Source organism: Bufo bufo, chromosome 1 (assembly GCF_905171765.1).
Source record: "Bufo bufo chromosome 1, aBufBuf1.1, whole genome shotgun sequence".
In the NCBI taxonomy this organism is placed as follows: domain Eukaryota; kingdom Metazoa; phylum Chordata; class Amphibia; order Anura; family Bufonidae; genus Bufo; species Bufo bufo.
Window position 1 is genome coordinate 763576540 of NC_053389.1, and position 24166 is coordinate 763600705.

The following is a 24166-nucleotide window of genomic DNA, read 5'->3' on the forward strand; positions in this document are numbered from 1 at the left end:
AGGTCTCATTTTTTGCGGGATGAGATGATGGTTTGATTGGTATGATTTTGGGATGTGCATGACTTTTTGATCGCTTGGTATTACACTTTTTGTGATGGGAAATGGCTTTTTTTTTACACCGATTTATTTCTTTATTTTTACAGTGTTCACCTGAGGGGTTATTTCATGTGATATTTTTATACAGCAGTTTGTTACGGATGGGGCAATACCTAATATGTATAATTTTTTTTTATTTATTGAAGTTTTACACAATAATAGCATTTTTGAAACAAAAAAAAAATCATATTTTAGTGTCTCCATATTCTGAGAGCCATAGTTTTTTTTTTTTTTTTTGCCCGATTGTTTTATGTAGGGGCTCTCCTCAATAGTCAATCTCGCCGTTCCAACACCCTGGAAACAGGTCAGGCCCCTTTTACATGTCAAAAATGCCCAAATAGCAGTCCTGTAGAGCCGAAATAGGGTCCAATTAGCACCGCACTGTGATCAAATTTGAGTACCATAGAGTGTCCAAATAATACCAAAATACTATGCCAGAAACATATCACCACAAATAAAAATAATATAATACAGTGCCCAATTAAAACCAATGTATATTGCCCAAATAATACTAACAAATAGGGGCGATTAATCAAAACCAGAAAACTGGTTTAGTTGTCCATAGTAACCAATCAGATTCCACCTTTCATTTTCCAAAGGAGCTCTGAAAACTGAAAGGTGGAATCTGATTGGTTGCTATGGGCAACTAAACCAGTTTTCCTTTACACCAGTTTTGATAAATCTACCCCATATTGTGCAAATAACAGTTCTCTAGCAGTGATGTATAAAGTTGTGAATACCGGTACATCATGGACCTCCGTCCTCCGCACCTGTTAATTGACCAAGGTGGAGGAAGATATCTGATGGAGGTCATGGACCACTTGTGCCTTGCATTAATATTTTCCTGTGGCATCAGGCTTAGGCTCTCTTCTCATGCATGATTCTCCCGTCTGTGTGCTGTCTGTGTATAAAGCACCTGAACTAAACATTGACCCATTAAAGTAAGTATGGGTCAATTCACATGAGTGATTTTCCGCATGGACCACGGAGAAAATTGTAGCCTGCAGCATTCTGCTCCAATCTTTCAGCAAGAAAAAGAACACACATGGATGCCACGAGTTTAAAAACGTATCTGTTTTTATTATCCACAACACAGCATCCATCTGAACAAGCCCTTTTGGATCTCATGAATGCAAAATTGACTACATAGGTCAAACAGCTGTGAATGGACGTAATGGAGTAATACCTTCTGATGCACCCATGCCAGTGCTTATCTGGTCCCCTACCATCTCTATTCACCAGGCTCCAGCAATCACCATGACCAATCACTGGCTGGAGTGGTGACTTGATGACCCCACTGAGGTCAACAAAGTGACGAGAGATTGGCTGCAGGGGTCAGATGTCAGGTCGCCATGTCATCACTGGAGCTGGGTGAACAGAGACTGCCAGGAAACCTGGGGAACAGCAGCATGGGAATGACAGGGGATTGGTGAGGTGAGGTTGGAGAACATCTTTATGGCTTGTTAGTCCTCATCAGTGGAAGATATGGAGGCAAAAGGAAAATCAATTATAGTTATGCCGTGGTAAGATGAAAGGAACCGAAGAGTCATCCATTGAAAGACCACATACCAGCATTAGAAGACTTGGGCCAACCAAAGGAAATGTTTGAGGACACAGAACTGGTTCTTAGCTGGTGACATCAATGAAAATACCAAGACCAATGGACCAATAGGTTTGAAAAGAAATAACCCCAAAACTTGATCTTAACAGCATGTGATCCATTTCTCATCTGATCAGGTTGCCTACTTCGGGAAACTGTAGGTGTTCAGCTGAACCATGTATTTTCAAAAGCCTGGCCTATTGGAGGAACTTTGGGATTTTTGGTGAGTCTGTCCATCCCAGTCCACCATAGTAATTTATTATAGTCGCATGACTCTGAAAGTAAACAAAAAACTAAAGTGTGTTTTACATGCATATTTATTTTCCTCCAAAAAGATAGGTCCCCCATAAAGAGGACTTATCAGTCCTCCGAATATGTCTGTCTTAAAAAATACTTGTATTCACCATGAAATTAAAAAAAACTCAGAATTCCTTTCTTAGAACTCATCATTGTGTAATTCTTTAGTTATTTCCCCCTGAAAATGGCTGAATAAGTTGACATTTGGTGGTTACCGCTTCCCTTGTCAATGGGTATGTCCTTACAAACACTGTTGAATCAGTACTGACCGTGTCAGGCTGTATAGGTACACATCCTATGGTACTAGGTATGGACCTAGAGGAATTGTAACATTCAATTTTCAATTTATTCATAAATTTCCCACAGGAACAACCCAGGAAAGTCAAAATACAGAGTTCTAAGGAAAAGTGGTACATAAATTTTATCTCATGGGGAATACAAGTGTTTACTAAAAGAGACATGTCAGGAGAGCTGGCTGGTCCTGTTTGATGGCTGGTAGCACAAAGGGTGATACAACTAAGGAAAGGTTCACATCTGCGGCAGGTATCACAATGAATGGGTATCTAGCAGTGCCCAGCAGTCGGACTTCCGGATTTCCCTGACGCAGATATGAACCTACACTAAGACACTTCAAGAGGTTTTGCAAGACTTAAATATGGATGAATAATTATATATAAAACAGGCACTCTATCATTCAGAACTGCATCGAGTGTCTGTGCACACAGTGATGTGGAGATAGTGCAGATGATGTATATTTTGTATGTGACCGCCCTCCTAAGCTCTCAATATCACAGATATAAGTATAATATAATAAAGAGTATCTGCCACACCAATTAATTGCATAAAATATTATATAGATTAAAGCATATCACTACAATTATTAATAACGCAATTTTAATAAGACGGTAGAGTTAATAATATTAAAAAAGGGATTGTATATAAGAAATAAGAAAAAATTTAAAAAATAGAATAAAATGTATATATAAAAATATTAAAAATCCATAATCTGCCACACCAATTAATTGTATAAAATATTATATAGATTAAAGCATATCACTACAATTATTAATAACACAATTTTAATAAGACGGTAGAGTTAATAATATTAAAGGGATTGTATATAAGAAATAAGAAAAAAGAAAAAATAAATAGAATAAAATGTATATAGAAAAATATTAAAAATTCATAATCTGCCACACCAATTAATTGTATAAAATATTATATAGATTAAAGCATATAACTACAATTATTAATAACGCATACATGAATGTAATTTTAAAGAAGCTTCTTGTATACTAAAAGTTCACACTGTATGCGGCAAAGATAATCCACTAAAGAAAATAATACTACCACAAGCCGTGGAACACAGTGTGGCAGGAACTTAATTGGGGTGAGATTCCTACAATCCCCAATCGCAAGGAGGATTTAAAACAGCCCGGCAACTCAAACAGCCCGGAGGGAAAGCGCACCAACACGTGGGACGCCAACCTCAGGAGCAGTATCAGAACGCCGCTGAATGAATGAAAGGACGCGGTCGGTGGGATCACAACACAGAAGTCAATACGGTAACTGAGCTACATAGTAGCTAATAGCGCGCTATTGACACAACTTGATATAAATACTGAGCTTGGCACCAACTATATATCCTAATACGAAGGAGTCAATTCCAGACCCAAATCAAGTAATAACCAGAGGGACACACTAATTATTGATAGATAAGGCAACATCACTAGTCTATCCCTAATATTTATATCTATATTTACTATATTTATTGTATACTCATTTTCATACAACTTTTTATTTTAATATTTAAATTTTTTACCTTTTCTATATATTTTTTCATGTTTTTTTGGTTTTGTTTTTTTACAATTTTTACATATACACTTTCTCACTATTTTATCATCACAATCACTGGACACTGAATAACTTTACCTCTTTGGGTCAACTTGATAACGAATATATTCATTTATCAAATACGGAGACATTGAATTAAATTGAACCACAAAAGGATATTAATGGACTGCTCTGGACTATATACATAATTGTGCTTATATTTATCAATTTATTAATTTTTAATATATTTTAATATACATTTTATTTTTTAAATTTTTTAAATTTTTTCTTCTTTCTTATATACAATCCCTTTTTTAATATTATTAACTCTACCGTCTTATTAAAATTGCGTTATTAATAATTGTAGTGATATGCTTTAATCTATATAATATATTTTTTTGCAATGAATTGGTGTGGCAGATACCGTTTATTATATTATACTTATATCTGTGATATTGAGAGCTTAGGAGGGCTGTCACATACAAAATATACATCATCTACACTATCTCCACATCACTGTGTGCACAGACACTCGATGCAGTTCTGAATGATAGAGTGCCTGTTTTATATATAATTATTCATATTTATTCTGTGAGGCTTTTCAGGGAAACCTTTTTTGGCAGAGCACCTTATCCATTTGCCACGACAGGTGAGCCACCACACACTCCTGTATTAAATATGGATGACCAATCCTGAGGATAGGTCATCAATTTCAGAGTCTGACCCCCGCTGATCGCCTGATTGCAGAGCCCTGGAGGCCGGCACCATTTACTATGTAGTGGTCATGCCTGGTTCCTGCAGTTTTCTCAAATTCACTTGCATAGGACTAAGCAGCAGTAACCATTTACAGCCACTATATTGTGTATGGAGCTGTGTCTGGTTCAGCTCTGCAATCAGCTGATCGACAGAAGTCAGACTCTGCTTTTGATGACCTATCTTAAGGATAGGTCATCCATATTAAAGTCCTGGAAAACCCCTATGACCTGCCAGGGATCACACATGTAGTAATAGGTAAAACATGATAGATCTGATCTACAAAATCTATTTCCCAATTTTTCCTAACAGGATCTTCTGTGGGAAGACCCGCTGTACCCGCTGCCTGATGTCCCCCTAATTATGGCGGCTTGTGTGGCCTGAGTAGTGGTTACAACTCATTTTTGGGTGTACAGAAGTTCAGGTTATCTCGAAACATCAAATCCAATTAACTCCTGAGGAGAAATTGCGGAATGTTACAGGGAGCAGATGAAATAACATAGAGAGTTATAATAACCTTCTAAAGAGAAGCGATAAGCATGGCTCCATCTGCACATGATAAATGACGGTACATATTGAAAATAGCTTCTCATTAAGCAGCCAAAGGGACAGCGCTTGGCACAATTGTGTATGACAGGGGTGTATAATGAGGTGGTACATCTTACTGGCAAGAAACAGTGATCCATCAGTTGTTGTGTGGAAGCTTGAAGTCCAAATGTAATAAACTATTTGGAGGTCAAAGGCTTGGGCTGGGGTAATGCTACTTATGGAGGGGGTCTTATGGAAAATGCCAGGCAAGAGCTCATTTAGCAACCCAATATCTTAAATCAAAAGCATCCAGAATTTATATAGAATTCTTAATTAAATTAGTCTAAGCTGCATCCCTAACGATGCACATTTCCGTCACTGCACAATTCCAAACTTGTTATCTTCACGTTGGCCAGCATAATATACAAAACACGTTATATCAGAAACTCTAGCGGAATAGCTTGATATTCAAAGATATTCGTCAGAAAAAGTCTACAGGAAATCAGTTTGGGCCGCGGTGCACTCGCCTTATACTGTACATGCGTCATGTGATGCGGGTGGAGCAGCGAGAAGGTGGAGCAGGGGCAATGACCTCACAGCAGCTGGTCAACGTTTACTGTACGGTAGATCCAGTTAAAAAGGTGATAAAACGAAGGCACCGCACCTCCATTCTATTTGAAGGGACAACTGTCCAGCCAATATAGAAAAGACTTCCCATACCGAGGAACAGCATAATGTCTTAAAGGGGTTGTCCGAAGATATAAACTTATCCCCTATCCACTGCACTATACTCAGCTATCTCCACCAGTCCTATAGAGAATGAATGGAGTGGCAGTGTGCATACTCAACCACCGCGCCATTCATTCAAGGAACTCTTGTTCTCAGTTCCAGTGTTAGGACCCCCACCGATCAGATACTTATACGCTATCCTAATGTTAGGGGATAAGTTTATATTTTTAAAGGGGTTGTTCTATCTGGATATTTATGACCTATAGATAAGATACAATAGGCTATACCATAAATGATCGATAGGTGTGGGTCCCACCTTTGTGACCTGTCTCAAGAACAAGGCTCTGTCATGAATGAAGAGCATGTGAGAAATTGTGCAAATCCGAGTACTCCTTCAATTGCTATTCAAAGGGGTATTCCCATCGCAGACTTTCATGGCTGGGATTGGAATACCCGTTTAATGGGGCAGCAAAAGTTACAGAAACTGGAGCAGCTTGTGCCATGTGCAGTGGCTGGGTTTGGGGTGGCACCAATGCTATACTTTGTCCCCTGGACACCGTTGAGGTGTCACTATGTGTTGCTGCTCTGTGGAAGGCGTGGTAAGGGGTGGTGCACCCCAATGGGAAATCAATCCAGAGAGTCAGGGTTCGCATTCAACCAATGTGCTTCATTGCACGCAAGGAACTGAACTGGCTTCTCCAGTCTCCTTCCTGGCTGACGAAGATTCTGTGCTAAGGAAAGGCCTGAGCTACCTGTCCATCTCTTGGTGTAAAGCAATGCTGAGAGTTGTAGATTCACAAAAGAGAATGCTACCACCCATCATCACGCTGTAGACCATACAAGTGACTACAGCACTGATCAGACACAGTCTGTGGCAGAATAAACATTTACATTTAGTGACTTACAGGTGACGTCTCCACCTGAGTTCTTCTCTTCCCTTATCTTTCCATCCAGTTCAGACACCATGATGACTTCTCCCTGCCACAACTTTTCTCTGCAGAGTTTGCAACCGAGAGGTCTTCAGCTTCTTGTTTTACCAACACATCGGCAACCTACATACTAACACAAAATCATCTTAAGTTCCACTTGATGTACTCTCAATAATAGCAACACACAGTATGCTCCTAAATACAGTCATGTCACATGCGATGCCCCCTGAAAATAAAGCACCACACACACAGTGCTCTAAATGGTAGTACCCCCTTGTATAGTGCTGCACACTCTGTGCCCCTTGTATATATTGCCGCATGCTCCGTGCCCCCTGTATATAGTACCCCATGTGTTGTGCCCACTGTATATGATGCCCCCTTTAAATAGCGCCAGGATCTGTGACCCCTTTATATAGCACCTTTTGCTCTGTACCCCATTACTATAGTGCCAAATTTGGTGCCCCCTTTATATAATGCCAGGATCTATGCCCCCTTTATATAGTGCCTCTTACTCTTTGCCCCTTTGGTGCCTCATACTCAGGGGGGTAGTGCCTTATGGACTGAGTCCTCCTATAGTTTGGCTTATGTTTGTACCCCACTATAGTGTGCCTCATGCTATGACCACTTAGGACTGCATCTGCGGAACGCTACAACGCCACCTGCATCAGAAAAAAAGACTACAAATAGTGCTGCAGGCAACTACTGCTTACCTACCTCGCTATTTGGCACTTTTTTAAGATGTACGGGATGCAAAAACATCATTGCACCACCTGCAACATTCTGCAGATGCAGGTCCGTCCAGAAGAGGCCATACAAACATCTGCAGAATGTTCGAGCTTTGGCATATGCCTACTGTTTCACAATATTTATTTCCCCCCTTAGTGCCCCCTCATTGTAAGAATGCACTGCTAGTGCCCTCACACAGTAGAATGCCCAATTAATGACCCCTCAGAGTAGAATGCCCCCTTTGTATCCCCGAACAGTAGTTATGCCCCCTTAGTGCTCCACAAAGCAATTATTCTCCCATAGTGCACCCACACAGTATTTATGCCCCCTTAGTGCCCACACACAGTAGTTATGCCCCCCATAGTGTCCATATGCACTAGTTATACCCTAATAATTCCCCCTCATAGTAGTTATGCTCCATTAGTGCTCACACACAGTAGGCATGCCCCCTTAGTGCCCCCATACAGTAGTTAAGCCCTTTAAGTGTCCCCAAAGAGTAAAATGCCTCCTAAATGTCCCTACACAGTAAAAGACGCCCTTAGCACCCCCAAGTACAGATGCCAACTTAGTGACCCCATCCAGTAGTGCTGACCTCTGAGTGCACACAATCCAGTATTTCTGCGCTCTTATTGCCCCCATCCAGTTGTTCTACCCCCTTAGTGACCCCATTCAGTAGTGCTGCTCCCTTCTTGTAGACCTGCCCCCTTAGTTCACCATTCAGTAGTGTTTTCCTCTTAGTGCCCCCAATCCAGTAGTAACTGTGGAAGATTTCTAACTTGTCAGTGCATAGGTAAAAAGTCCCAAAGTCTCTCAGTATTTGCTGGCTGTGCACTAATCCTTTCCACAATGTAGTGCAAATACAGTGCAATAACTGTGCGAATGAACAGGATATATTACAATAAACATATAAAATGCAGTTCAACAATATCAAACAGTATAAATGTAAACAATAGTGCAAGTTAACCCTTCAAAGTGCACTAAAGTAGTGAGTTAATGGCTTTGCATAGTAACAATAGGGGGCAAATGTCCGCAAACTTCCATAGTCAAAAGTAGCCTAAGGGCACATGCCCTGTAAATGGCAGTTATGCAGACTGTGTAACACAGTCTGTTTGGTTTTCATAATTTTCATCACTCTGCCCACCACATAAGATGAGTATTACAGTCTTAGCCATAAATAGTTGAGATGACAATACCCCTTTAGAAAATTCCTTATCCCTTAGGGTCCATTCACACGTCCGTAGTGTATTGCGGATCCGCAATGCACCCGGCCGGCATCCCCATAGAACTGCCTATTCTTGTCCGCAATTGCGGACAAGAATAGGACATGTTCTATTTTTTTCAGGAGCCGCGGACCGGAAGATTGGGGCCGTGCTCCGGAAATGCGGATGTGGACAGCACACTGTGTGCTGTCCGCATCTCTTCCAGCCCCATAGAGAATTAATGGGTCCGGATTAGTTTCGCAATGTTGCGGAACGGATCCGGAACCATTCTACAGACGTGTGAATGGACCCTAAAAGGGTTTTTTCGAGTTTGTATCATCATCCTTTAAAATAATCATTATAAAGGAAGCTGTAATGTTGTAATGTATGTCTCATACCTTTTTATTGCTTCTACTGTATCCGCCGTTTTGGGCTGTGGTCACATGACCATGTCCATGCAGATCTTTCCTGTTTCCTGTGATGTTATGTCCAGGGGTGGGGCAGTGATAGGGGAATGTCTATGTAACAAGTTGGGTGGGAGGAGCTACAAACTAGCTGGGTGTTGTTCGGGGCAGTGATAGGGGAATGTCTATGTAACTAGCTGGTGGGAAGAGCTATAACTAGCTGGGTGTGGTTAGGGGCAGAGATGGGGGAGTGTCTATGTAACTAGCTTGGTGGGAGGAGCTATAAACTAGCTGGGTGTGGTTAGGGGCAGTGTTAGCGGAGTGTCTATGTAACTAGCTGGGTGGGAGGAGATATAAACTAGCTGGGTGTGGTTAGGGGCAGTGCTGGAGCGGTGGTAGAGAAAGGAGAAGTGCATCATGGGTTTGGTTTGATACAGCAACAGGAAGTGCTACATACAGGATGGAAACAAACCAGAGGGATTGGGTCACATGGTTAAAATTAATCCAAACTGAAAAAAAAGCATGGAAAAGATCTACATGAGGAAAGCAACTACATGAACATATCTCTTAAAAACCATAGTGATCCCAGAAAACCCCTTTAAGGAAACTAACACTTGAATAAGGAGTTGTTCTTGAGTGTGGTTCCTACTTTTCATGCTTTACCATCACTTACTGTATATTCATGCTCCACCATGACTATGTAATTGTCCTTCTCGATGGTGTTTGCACCTCATACGGTCATACAGCAGCCTGTGGTATGGTATGTTTTACAAAACCCCAGATCAAAGCACCGCTGCCTCCCCATATGCACAGATTACCGTACACCTCGTTAAAAAGACCATCTCAATTTTCACCAAATGAAATTCATGCTTCACACTCATCAATGTGGGGCCTGATGACTGATGTTACCAGACAGAAATGGCCGTTTTAATAAAAAATCCTCAGCGACATATTACTGATAATAATTTATTATAAATGATATATAAATACCTTGTATTAATACACCTATAATACAGTTATTATTAGTTTTTTTTTCTTATCTGACGACTTTATAATAAAACTCTTAATGGATAAAAAAAAATCCAGTAATTGAGGCAGAGTAAAAAATGGAACGCAATGCATAGATTAAAAACTAAAATCCTGCGGAAAGTAATCCAAGGTTTGGCACGGCATGAGCTGTATTCAGTAGAAAGCCTATTATACAAGACTTAGCAGACGGAAGAGAGAAATCACTATAATATATAGAAACAGAGAGCTGGCTGGCAGAAAAGAACATTAGGCCCATCTGCTCTGACCATTATGTTATAGCTACATATGGGTTTTTACTCTTTTTGGGGGGTCTTACATTTTAGGGGAAGCGGAATAGTTCAAGCTTTGTTTGTTTTTTCTTATGATAACCAAATGTTTGGTATTTACTTTCTACTATATACAACATTTTTGATATATACTATATACTCAGTCAACAAGTTATTTGCAGCTCATTGGCCACCAAATGTCCACCAACTATTACATGTGATGGTGTAAAGTTCCTGGAGATATGAACGTAAATGTGTTATAATCGTGTATATACTGTGCATGTGTGTATATGTATGTGCGCCTCGGTGTATATGTATGCCTGTGTAAGTTTTTGTGTGAGTATTGTGACACAGCGAGGGGTTTTGTCTGGGAAGGCAAGTATTTTCCTCCCAACATGTGCGGCTGGGCTGGTTTCCAGCCAGGTGAGGTCAAATACCGGACCGGAATTTTGGCAGCACCTGGCTGTCCTTAAATAGGCAGCTGGTCTCAGCAGCTGAGTCTCTGCATTGGGATCTGAGGTTTTATGCTGGACTGGAGGGCTGAGACCCACGTGCAAGGGGAACAGGCCCCCTAACGCCTGCTGTGGACTACTGGAGGCAGAACTGCGCAATATGAACACCAAAGACTGCAAAGTGACATGTTGTTCTGTGCAAATTGAACTTTCCATTTGTGTGTGAATTAACACCAAAGACTGCAAAGTGACATGTTGTTTTATGCAACTGCCGCAAGTGTGAATAAACACTGAAGTTTGAGTTAAGAACTTGTAGTTTGCCTCTGTACTGTGTCCGCTTACCCTATCTACCAGAGCAAAACCCCACAGTATGTAAATGTGTGTAAGTTTATATGTACACTTGTAGAAGTGAGAATGTATTGTATGTGTATGTACACATGTACTATATGTATGTGTGTGAGTATGCAACTGTATGTGTGTGAGTATGTTTTGTATGTGGGATTATATACTGTATGCGTGAGTATGTACATATGTATAATTGTGTATTTAATGTACGTATGTGTGAGTATGCATCTGCATCATGTATGTGTATGTATATGTGTCTGTGTGTATATATGGCACCAGGGCATATTTCTTAATCCTGTCAAATTTTTACATAGTATAAATTTTGGCTAGTTTCACAGCTTGTTAGAGTTCATCGTATCCGGCATTACTGGATACTAACTTTCCCCACCAAATCCCATTGACTATAATGGGACCCGGCAGGGATCTGGCCTGTTTCCAGCATTAGTGCTGCTTATAGTCAGTGGGGCCTAGCGGTGCTCTGGCCCCTTTCGGCTATGCCAGATACAATAAACTCCGGTAGGCTGTTCCTCTGCCAGAACAGCCTGCCAGATCAGTCTAAAGATGCTAGACATGATATATATATTTACTAGATATGATATAGCTAAATGTATGTGTTTTTAGTATGTATCTATGTTTTTGTATTGTTTGTGTGCATATATCTCGTTCTTTGATTTTCACGTGAAAGGATTGGATGCCTGTCAGAGTCTGTATGTATGCTCTGTATATACTGTATATGTATGTATGTATGTCTGAACTTGCATGTGTGTCTGTATGTTCGTATATTTGTGTACAGTATGTATATGAGCCTATTTATGTTATTATGGAAATTGGCTTTTTACCTCACTGTGATAGTCGGCCATTATATCTCTTTCTGGGGATCCCTGGTGGAAATCACTTTAGTAGGAATGTGATAATGAAAAACGAAATATAAATTTTCAGATCCCAAGTGGGGTTCTCCTTGGCATTATTAATACGCCGTATGCCATCCAGGGAAACTAGAGTTTTTGGGAATAATGAGATTTCCTGCCAGGTATGGATTGGCCTGTTACTGATTGTAGCCATGAGAAAAGGTATTATTATAAGGAGTTAGTGTCTTGGGTTGTGTTCCCTGCATCGTTGCTATAGAACAGGGATGGCCAACCTGCGTCGCACCAGCTGTTGCAAAACTATAACTCCCAGCATGCCCAGACTGCCTACAGCAAGGATGCCCAACCTGCGGCCCTCCAGCTGTTGCAAAACTACAATTCCCAGCATGCCTGAACAGGCTACAGCTATTAGTGCAGCGACCGGGCCGCAGGGGCAATATGTGAGTGTTGGTGGGGGATCGAGGTAGTAGTTTTTTACTCACTGTTCTGTAGATCTCCATGAACCGGTGTGCAGTGAATGGAAGGACAGCACCAGCTCCTTCGGGGCACACTCTGTTGTCCAGGGAACCCCGCCAGATAGTGGTTGAGGTGCCCTTGGTGGAATGGTTCAAGGTGCCGTAGAGGCAGGGTCCCTGGTGTTCGTGACGCCAGCACCGTTAGGTGCAAAGGAAAGTGGTAGAAAGGATGGGTCAATGGTTGTGAACAACAGAACTTTTACTTGATCAATTGTTCATCTATATAGAAAAAGTAATAACCCAAATATTGGCTCAGCTGTAATCCTTGTAACAGGCTTGGCAATAGGTTCAATGAGACTTTCCTTCAGATTCCTTCTTATTTCTGTCTCCACTATGTCCACACTCTAGCAGCCAACTACTGGATATAATAACTTCTTACTTGTAATTAGCAATCCACAGGGCGGTCTCCCTAAAGGCAGGCAAAATCCTCTGCTTCATTATTTGCACAGGTTGCTTTCATAAACTCTGATCCACAATGTCCATAGAGGAATGTGGCAATGGACAACCACGCGTAGTCCAGGTGATTTTAGGCTTCTCCCGGTCACTGGTGCTGTGGAGTCCATGAGCTAATGCTGCTTTTACCTCCACTAGACTTTCTCTATATCCATAATTCACTCTGGTCTGTGCTAGGTAGCTGTTAGGGTCCATTCACACGTCCGTAGAATGGGTCCGCATTCGTTCCGCAATTATCCGGAACTGGTGCGGACCCATTCATTCTCTATGGGGCTGGAAGAGAGGCGGAGCGCACACTATGTGCTCTCGGCATCCGCATTTCCGGAGCGCGCCCCCGATCTTCCAGTCCGCAGTTCCGCAAGAAAATAGAGCATGTCCTATTCTTGTCTGCAATTGCGGACAAGAATAGGCATTTCTATGGTGGGGCCGGCCGAGTGTATTGCGGATCCGCAATACACTACGGACGCGTGAATGGACCCTAAGGCTGGTTTCCATACTCCCTCAGCTTGGCCAGGGCCAAGGGGCTAAAATGGCAGCTACATACTGGACTTATCCTGTTCTGCTCCTCACTCCTCCACTAACTTCCTCCCTTCTCTTTTTGTCTTAGCACACCCTAAGATATATATATATATATATATATATATATAGTGCCAGCACCACCTAGGGGTGAATGGTTGTAATGACATGCTCAAATAAAACAGCCTGTTTTAAGGAATTACAGTTCACACAGAAATACATTGACGTAGTATAATGCATATGCCCAAAGTTATACCGAGCCCCACGACTATCACGGAGTGGGACTTGCATTAGGGCATGCTGGAGAGCCGCAGGTTGGCAATCCCTGCTATAGAAGCATGGACACCTAGCCCTATACCCCCAACTCCTTCCACACAGACATACACTCACACATAGTCACATGGATCAAGAACCTACACATGTAAAGGCTACATTCACACAACCGTAATTTCAATCCGAATCTGATCCAATTTTTTTGCGGAGCGCACGCAGACTTTTTTACAGGATCGCAAAAAATGCAGACAGCACATGGATGTCATCTGTGTGCTATCCACATCTGTGTGGTTGAGCCGCAAATGTTAGAACATATCTGATTCTTGTCCGCAAGATATTTTAAAAATGGGGCCCGCAAAAGTGCAGGATACTCACGGACCGCATCCGTATTTTTTGGATCCGCGATTTGTGGACTGCAAAACAGATATGGTCATGTGAATGCCCAAGTGAGACATATATAAATACTCAGAACCAGCTACTTACTTTATACAGATGCATATACACTATGCAGACATACATACACAGGTATACATATTTACATCCTGATATACTTGCACTCATTGACATAAAAAAGGAGTTGTTGGAATGGAATGAAATGATGATATATGTGATGACAGTATTAGGGTGAAAGAAGTTTATTGGGGAAACTGTACAATTAAAAGGAGGCTCTAGGACCCTGTTGTGTCACCTCTAGCCTAGATACAAGATTAGATACGACCTCTGACCTGGATACGATATGAGATACGGCCTCTAGCCTAGATACAAGATGAGATACGGCCTCTAGCCTGGATACAAGATGAGATATGGCCTCTAGCCTAGATACAAGATGAAATATGGCCTCTAGCCTAGATACAAGATGAGATATGGCCTCTAGCCTAGATACAAGATGAGATACGGCCTCTAGCCTGGATACAAGATGAGATATGGCCTCTAGCCTAGATACAAGATGAGATACGGCCTCTAGCCTAGATACAAGATGAGATATGGCCTCTAGCCTAGATACAAGATGAAATATGGCCTCTAGCCTAGATACAAGATGAGATATGGCCTCTATCCTAGATACAAGATGAGATACGGCCTCTAGCCTGAATACAAGATGAGATCCAGCCTCTGGCCTGGATACAAGATGAGATACGGCCTCTATCCTGGATACAATATGAGATGCGGTTGAGCATAGAGGCATACCGGTTCTGTATGGTATCCTGCAGCACATTTGCCCACAGATGTTACAGCTGGACCTGTAGATCCTGGACACTCGTAGGTTGCTGAAGCTGGTGTCCCAGTTGGTCCCATAAATGCTCATTGGGTGATAAATCTGGTGATCGGGCAGCCAAGGAAGTGTTGAGATCTATTGGAGACATTTGTAGAAACCTTTGCTGTGTGCGGGCGAGCATTATCCTGCTGAAAAATGCCAGGTGGAAGCCCTGCCATGAGAGGAACACATGTGGCCGCGGGATGTCCTGTACATATCACTGAGCTGTTAGTGTCCCTCATATCACTACTAGGGGTGACCGACTGTCCTATGTGATGGCTCTCCAGATCATCTCACCAGTAGTTGGGGCAGCATAGAGGCATGTCTAGCAGTCAACGATCTCTCACAAAAAAGGTACACTACTCAAAAGTCGCCTCTGAGAGCATTTTTTTTATAGATCAAAGAGGGAAGCTCTTTTATGCCCTCTTGTGGCAAATCAGACCACATGTAATCATTTACTGAGACATAACAAAGACGTAACTGCATGCCAAGTTTAGCAGGAATCCAACATTTCTAGCCAGGTTTGTTATTTTGTTTTGTCAATGAGTGTACATACACCACACAGACACACCGACATACTTACACAAATGCACATATGGGCATATAGACATGCACACATACAGTACAGACCAAAAGTTTGGACACACCTTCTCATTCAAAGAGTTTTCTTTATTTTCATGACTATGAAAATTGTAGATTCACACTGAAGGCATCAAAACTATGAATTAACACATGTGGAATTATATTCATAACAAACAAGTGTGAAACAACAGAAAATATGTCATATTCTAGTTTCTTCAAAGTAGCCACCTTTTGCTTTGATTACTGCTTTGCACACTCTTGGCATTCTCTTGATGAGCTTCAAGAGGTAGTCCCCTGAAATGGTTTTCACTTCACAGGTGTGCCCTGTCAGGTTTAATAAGTGGGATTTCTTGCCTTATAAATGGGGTTGGGACCATCAGTTGCGTTGAGGAGAAGTCAGGTGGATACACAGCTGATAGTCCTACTGAATAGACTGTTAGAATTTGTATTATGGCAAGAAAAAAGCAGCTAAGTAAAGAAAAAGGCCATTACTTTAAGAAATGAAGGTCAGTCAGTCAGCCGAAAAATTGGGAAAACTTTGAAAGTAAGGGCTATTTGACCATGAAGGAAAGTGATGGGGTGCTGCGCCAGATGACCTGGCCTCCACAGTCACCGGACCTGAACCCAATCGAGATGGTTTGGGGTGAGCTGGTCCGCAGAGTGAAGGCAAAAGGGCCAACAAGTGCTAAGCATCTTTGGGAACTCCTTCAAGACTGTTGGAAGACCATTTCAGGGGACTACCTCTTGAAGCTCATCAAGAGAATGCCAAGAGTGTGCAAAGCAGTAATCAAAGCAAAAGGCGGCTACTTTGAAGAATCTAGAATATGACATATTTTCAGTTGTTTCACACTTGTTTGTTATGTATATAATTCCACATGTGTTAATTCATAGTTTTGATGCCTTCATAGTCATGAAAATAAAGAAAACTCTTTGAATGAGAAGGTGTGTCCAAACTTTTGGTCTGTACTGTACATATGCAATCATACATTATACGTACAGTACCTAATGCTATATTATTATCATCACTCCTTATATCTGGTTGTGTTTTTTCCCACAGGTGTAACAATCGCACACAGTGTGTTGTTATTGCCGATTCCGAAGCCTTTCCTGACCCGTGTCCAGGGACCTACAAATACCTGGAAGTCCAGTATGACTGCGTGCCATACAGTGAGTATACACCGTGACACTATCTAGAAAACCACACACCATGGGAGGCCATATAGCACACATCGCTAATATTAAGTGTCCGTGTACGGTTTTGATGCCTACCACCCCACATATGTTGGGGGTCTCATCACCTTATACCAGTATTGTATTATAAACCTATGTTTTTCTCCACTTACACAATGTACACTCATTATAATGGGACAGAGCATCTCACTAGTACACGACACAAGTCCCAGTGCAGCTGACTGGCAGCACATTGCTATGCATAACGCAGCATGTCACAGACAAAGAGGAATCTGACAGAAAGAGCACTGCGCACGGTGGCAGATACTGCTCCATATACCCAATACTCCACTGTTGTAAGCCGAGGGACTGCTATACCCCTCACCATATACAGTTCGGTAATTTTCCTCTTCTTCTTCATCATATAAAGCCATTCACAGTTCTTGTTCACCTTGTCTTTACCAGTCACGTCTACCAAGGTAATATCATTCCCCATCTATGGCTATTTTTTTTTTTTTACTATTCGAAAATTATTTTTTTACCCCATTGCATCATTCCCGTAAATTTCTCCTATTGTATTTGAGAGTAATGTTCAGTATATCACTTTAATTGTCTACATCCATGACACTAATGTGTTTTGTCTCCCTTGACTACACTTTTCTTATATATTACTGGCATGATTTTAAGAATTCAGCTTTTTAATATTTCAACATAAGTACTGACACAACGTTTCACAGTTGGGATGAATGCACATTAGCATTTTTTATGTTATTGGTATTATTGCCATCACAATTTACATGGGTGAACAAGCTGTGGTTTGGCATCCCAGGTTAGGTTTCTTTATCTGTTTCGGGGGTCCCGTTCCATGTATACAAGATTGGTAGATGTGTATTACATTCTACAGAAAAAAAAGAGTACAAAAAGAATTGTGATTCCTGACCAACACCATGCTGATAGCTGAAATCCAATGACAGTGACATCAACAGCAAAGACCAAGAGGCCAAGAAACATGACGCATTGACAGCCTAGATTAAAAAATGGTACACTGATAGCTGAGACCAAAGAACAATAGCAAACATTAACATGTGAGATCCAAGAACGATGGTACACTGACAGCATATTGACAGCTGGGGTCTTAGAATAATGGTATACTGATGGCCTAGATGAAAGAACAATGGCATATTGACAGCTGGGATCCAAGAATGATGGTACACTGACAGCCTGTATGAAACAACAGTGGTATATTGACAGCTGAGGTCGAAGAATGATGGTATGTTGATGGCCTAGATGAAAGAACAATGGCATATCGGCAGCTGAGGTCCAAGAACGGTGGTATAGTGACAGCCCATATGAAAGAACAATGGCATATTGACAGCTGAGGTCGAAGAATGATGGTATATTGATGGCTTAGATGAAAAAACAATGGCTTATTGGCAGCTGAGATCCAAGAACGATGGTACACTGACCGCCTGTATGAAAGAACAATGGCATATTGACAGCTGAGGTCTTAGAACAATGGTATACTGATGGCCTAGATGAAAGAACAATGGCATATTGACAGCTGGGTTCCAAGAATGATGGTACACTGACAGCCTGTATGAAAGAACAATGACTTATTGACAGCTGAGGTCCAAGAACGATGGTGTACTGACAGCCTAGATCAGTGGTCTCAAACTTGGCTGGATATATGGGCTACACATAGAAAAAATTTCCACTTGACAGGCCGCAATATCCACATACTGTATATCACACATTCAGTACATAATTGTGTCACACCGTCCAGAACTTCAACTCAGCCGCCCACACCTGAAAATGACGTCAAGATCTCCCCAAGTGGTGAGAACAGTGGGGTGAGAGGTATCACTACTTTTTTATGGCATTCTAATCAGTTTTCAAAAGTTAATTTCACATGGATGGACAACCCCTTCTTACTACAGGCCCCAGATGAGACCCCAAAAGTAATACAGACAACCAGACCAGACCCCAGAATTAATACACACCCCCTGATTAGACCCTAAAATTAATATAGACCCCCAAAAATTAATTCAGATTATGTTCAACCCACAAATTTATACAAACCCCATATTAGACCCCAGATTTATAAAGACCCAGATCAGACCCCAAATTTATACAGATTCCAGATCAGGTCCCCAATCTATGCAGACTGCAAATACACAGACCTCAGATCAGACCTAGAATTGATACATTGATTCATACAGGCCCCAGATGCCCAGATGAGCCCACAAATTTATACAGACCTCAGATTAAACCCCAAAACACCCCCCAGATGAAAACAGACCCCCATATGAGCCCAAAAATGTATACAGACTCCAGAATAAACCCCATATCAGCCCCCATATTATTACAGACCCCAGATCAAACCCCCAATTTATACAGACCCCAATTCAGACCGCAAATTTATACAGACCTCAGTTCAGGCCCCCGATTTATACAGACCTCAGTTCAGACCCCCAATTTATACAGACCTTAGATCAGACCCCTAATTTATACAGAACCCAGATCAGACCCCCAATTCATACAGACCTCAGATCACAAAGTTCACAAAGTTACAGACTACAGATTAACCCCCAATACAGACATCAGATCTGAGCCCCCAATTTTTACAGAACCCAGATCATACCCCCAATTCATACAGACCTCAGATCAGACCCCCAATTTATACAGACCTTAGATCAGACCCCTAATTTATACAGACCTCAGATCAGACCCCCAATTAATACAGACCCCAGATCAGACCCCAAATTTATACAGACCTCAGATCAGACCCACAATTTATACAGACCTCAGATCAGACCCCTAATTTATACAGACCTCAGATCAGACCCCTAATTCATACAGACCTCAGATCAGACCCCCAATTAATACAGACCTCAGATCAGACCCCTAATTTATACAGACCTCAGATAAGACCCCTAATTTATACAGACCTCAGATCAGACCCCTAATTTATACAGACCTCAGATCAGACCCCTAATTTATACAGACATCAGATAAGACCCCCAGGTTATACACAGCCCAAATCAGACCCCCAATTTATACAGACCCCGGATCAGACCCCAAATTTATACAGACCCTAGATTAAGCCCCAAATCATCCCCCAGATCAGACCCCAAATTTATACAGATCTCAGGTCAAACCAACAATTTACATAGACCCCAAATCAGACTGCAAATTTACTTAGACTTCAGATCAGACCCCCAATTTATAAAGATCCCAAATAAGCCTGCGCCACCCCTTATAACCCACACCCAACCCCTCCATCCCCTAAATGCAGACCTCTGAGCAGACAAAAAAAAATGCCTCCTTCAGGTGCCACTACCACTCTGGCTCTTCTGCAGCGCAATACTGTGCCCTGACTCCAGCGTCCTGATGGTCTGGTGCATCTTGATGTCGCGTCAGGTCATAGTGCACTACGTCCTGAAGCTGTACTCTTCCCTGAGGTATCGTGGGCTGCAGATAATTGCCTCGGGGCTACATATTTGAGACTTATGGCCAAGACCAGGGGTCTCAAACACGCGTCCTGCGGAGGGTGCACTATTAACTAATGAGCGCTTCCATTGTGGGAACACTCATTTGTACAGGGAGCGGTGAGTTATAGTAGAAGGTGGCATTACTCACCACTCCCTAGTTCTCTTCTACAGGTGCCAGCACTGCCCTATGTCCTGACAGTGTACGTTTCAGAATTTAGTGCATGTAGGCATGCATTATGATTGGACGCAGTGCGACGTCAGGACGCAGTGTATCGCTGGCTCCAAGACATAGTGCTGTGCTGCACAAGAGCCAGAGTGGTGGTGGCGCTTAGTGGAGGAGAGGTATTTTATTAAGTTTTTTTGTCTGCTCTGAGGTCTGCATTTAGGGAATTGAGCAGTTGGGTGTGGGTTATAGGGAGCGGCAACAGTTTGATTTGGGGTCTGATCTGAGGTCTGTATAAATGTGCAGTCCAATTTTGGGTCTGTATAAATTGGGGGTCTGATTTGAGGTATGTATGAATTTGGGGTTCTATATTAATTTTAGGTCCAGTGCTCCGTAATTAATTTTAGGATCTGGGAGTCTGTATTGGGGTCTCATCTGGGGTCTGTATTAAGAAGAGATTGTCCAGCCATGTGAAATGTATTTTTGTAAACTGATTAGAATGGAATGAAAAAGTTGTGATACCATTCTCATCCCTCTGTTCTCACCACTAGGGGAGCTCCTGGTGCAATTCCTGGGCATGGCAGGCTAAGTTGAAGCTTAAATGGCAGTGAATGTGACACATGTGTATTGTATTGTATTTGAAATCCACGTGGCCCCTCAACTGGAAATATTTCTATGTACGGTTCATATGTTCAGCTGAGTTTGAGCCCCCTGGCCTCAGGCTCGGACAGGCCCACCGGGGAGGCAGGGGATTCCTCGGTAGGCCCCCAGTCTCCTGCACCTGGAGATAAGACGGAGGAGTAATTATTTCTCTTGTTTCTCAGGAGAGATAATTATTGTAGCCACTAGGTGGCAGTATCGCACAGTGATGCAGCCTCCTACTGGTGTAAATTGTACAGGGGGCCCCGCAGTATCTTCTAAACTTCCCGGCTGCAGGCAGTGAAGGAGGAGAGAACATGTCTGGCCATCCTCCTGCCCTCCCTGCTTTCAGAAAACTGTGGTTGCTGGAGAGAAGGACTCCTCTTCGGTGCTGGGCTGATTTCTCAAGTGTGCGACAGTAGTGAGATGTAGGAGACTGTAAGGGGGAATAGGGGATTGGTTTATAGTAGACTCGGATCTGTGTATGTGTGCTGCTCTCTGCAGAGTTCAGAGTGGCATTGGGGGGACTCTGCTCTAGGTCCCCCCAATGCCTCTGCTTTAGGTGCACCCCATTAGTGCCACAGCTCCAGATGCCCCCCAATGCCCCTACTCTAAATGCACCCCTAATATTGCCTCTTCTCCAGTTGCCCCCCTAATACCTCTGCTCCAGGATCCCCACTATTACCCTGCCTCAGGTGACCCTAATGCCTCTGCTTCAGTTATGACCCTCCGTTTGTGCCCTTTGCTCACGTTGCTCCTCTAGCGCCTTTGCTTGGGCTTAGTTAAAGGCTATGACCCGCAAAGCAGGTTGGACTTATGACTGAAATATTCTGCACAGTGCGTCACATTCTCCAGTATTGACACGTATGGTTTACATGGCGGTAGTGATGATATTCCGTATATACAGGCATCACTGCTGCCATGTAAAGAGATACTGGTGGTGGAGGATTTAAAGGGGTTGTCCAGGTTTTCAAGTTATCCTCTCCACACTATAGGGCATAACTATATGATTAGTGGGGTCCGATTTTGCGACCCCTTCCACTGATCCCAGGAACGGGTCCTGTTCCCTCTTTTTGATGGCGTGGCAGGTCACACATATGCTCCATTTATTCTCTTTGGGACCACTGGAAATAGCCAGCGCTGTACTCTGCCATCTCCAGCGACCCCATAGAGAATGGATGGAGGCCGGGCATATGCTCCACCTGCCACTCAATGAAGAAGGGGGATCAGTGGGGGCTCCAGTGTTCAGACCCCCACAGATCACTTAGTTATCCCCGATCCTGTGGATAGAGGATAACTAGAAAAGTGGACACAGGTCCTATAACAGACGAGCATTTCTATTTTAGTTTGACACATATTTTGGCCAGATTTTTTATTTTTATTTTATTTTATTTTTTACACCCAAAGAAAACCTTTAGGCCTCCTGCACACGGCCATTTTTTTTTCCCGTTTACTGGCCGTTTTTTGCGTTCCGTATACGGTCCGTATACGGAACCATTCATTTCAATGGTTCCGCAAAAAAAATCGGATTGCACTCCGTATGCATTCCGTTTTCTGTATTTCCTTTTTTTCCGTTCCGTTTTAACATAGAACATGTCCTATTATTGCCCGCAAATCACGTTCCGTGGCTTCATTCAAGTCAATGGGTCCGCAAAAAAAAACGGAACACATATGGAAATGCATCCGTATGTCTTCCGTTTCCGTTCCGTTTTTTGCTGAACCATCTATTGAAAATGTTATGCCGAGCCCAATTTTATCTATGTAATTACTATATACTGTATATGGCATATGGAAAAACGAAACGGAAAAACGGAACAGAAACGGAAACACAACGGAAACAAAAAACGGAACAACAGATCCGTGAAAAACGGACCGCAAAACACTGAAAAAGCCATACGGTCGTGTGCAATAGGCCTTACGCCTCATGCACACGACCGTTTTTTTTTGCGGTCCGCAAAAACGGGTTCCGTTTTTCCGTGATCCGTGACCGTTTTTTCACCCGTGGGTCTTCCTTGACTTTTTGGAGGATCCACGGACATGAAAAAAAAGTCGTTTTGGTGTCCGCCTGGCCGTGCGGAGCCAAACGGATCCGTCCTGACTTACAATGCAAGTCAATGGGGACAGATCCGTTTGACGTTGACACAATATGGTGCAATTGCAAACGGATCCGTCCTCCATTGACTTTCAATGTAAAGTCAGGAGTTAATATACCATAGGATCAGAGTTTTCTCCAATCCGATGGTATATTTTAACTTGAAGCGTCCCCATCACCATGGGAACGCATCTATGTTAGAATATACCATCGGATTTGAGTTACATCGTGAAACTCAGATCCGACAGTATATTCTAATACAGAGGCATTCCCATAGTGATGGGGACGCTTCTAGTTAGAATATACTACGAACTGTGTACATGACTGCCCCCTGCTGCCTGGCAGCACCCGATCTTTTACAGGGGGCTGTGATCAGCACAATTAACCCTTCAGGTGCCGCACCTGAAGGGGTTAATTGTGCGTATCATAGCCCCCTGTAAGAGATCAGGGGCTGCCAGGCAGCAGGGGACAGACCCCCCTCCCTCCCCAGTTTGAATATCATTAGTGGCCAGTGTGCGGCCCCCCCCGGCCCCCCCTCTATTGTAATATCATTGGTGGCCAGTGTGCGGCCTCCGTCGGCCCACCCTCCCTCCCTTTATTGTAATATCATTGGTGGCCAGTGTGCGGCCTCCGTCGCCCCCCCCTCCCTCTATTGTAATATCATTGGTGGCCAGTGTGCAGCCTCCCCTCTCTCCCCCCCCCCCCCCCTGCCCGATTATTGGTGGCAGCGGAGAGTTCCGATTAGAGTCCCAGTTTAATCGCTGGGGCTCCGATCGGTAACCATGGCAACCAGGACGCTACTGCAGGCCTGGTTGCCATGGTTACATAGCAATATTACAATATTAGAAGCATCATACTTACCTGCTGCGCTGTCTGTGACCGGCCGGGAGCTCCTCCTACTGGTAAGTGACAGGTCTGTGTGGCGCATTGCTTAATGATCTGTCACTTACCAGTAGGAGGAGCTCCCG

At 42.8% G+C, this 24166-nt stretch overlaps 1 protein-coding gene across 9 annotated transcripts in view; it reads left to right on the forward strand.

The window, feature by feature from the left end:
• Window positions 1–24166, forward strand: part of ADGRL1 (adhesion G protein-coupled receptor L1) — a 375793-nt gene that overhangs the window by 285451 nt on the left and 66176 nt on the right. For all 9 annotated transcript variants that reach the window (XM_040414670.1, XM_040414669.1, XM_040414664.1 and 6 more), the window contains one exon: window positions 16701–16810. In XM_040414670.1, the coding sequence (XP_040270604.1) occupies window positions 16701–16810 (110 nt within the window). The remainder of the gene's footprint in view (window positions 1–16700; window positions 16811–24166) is intronic.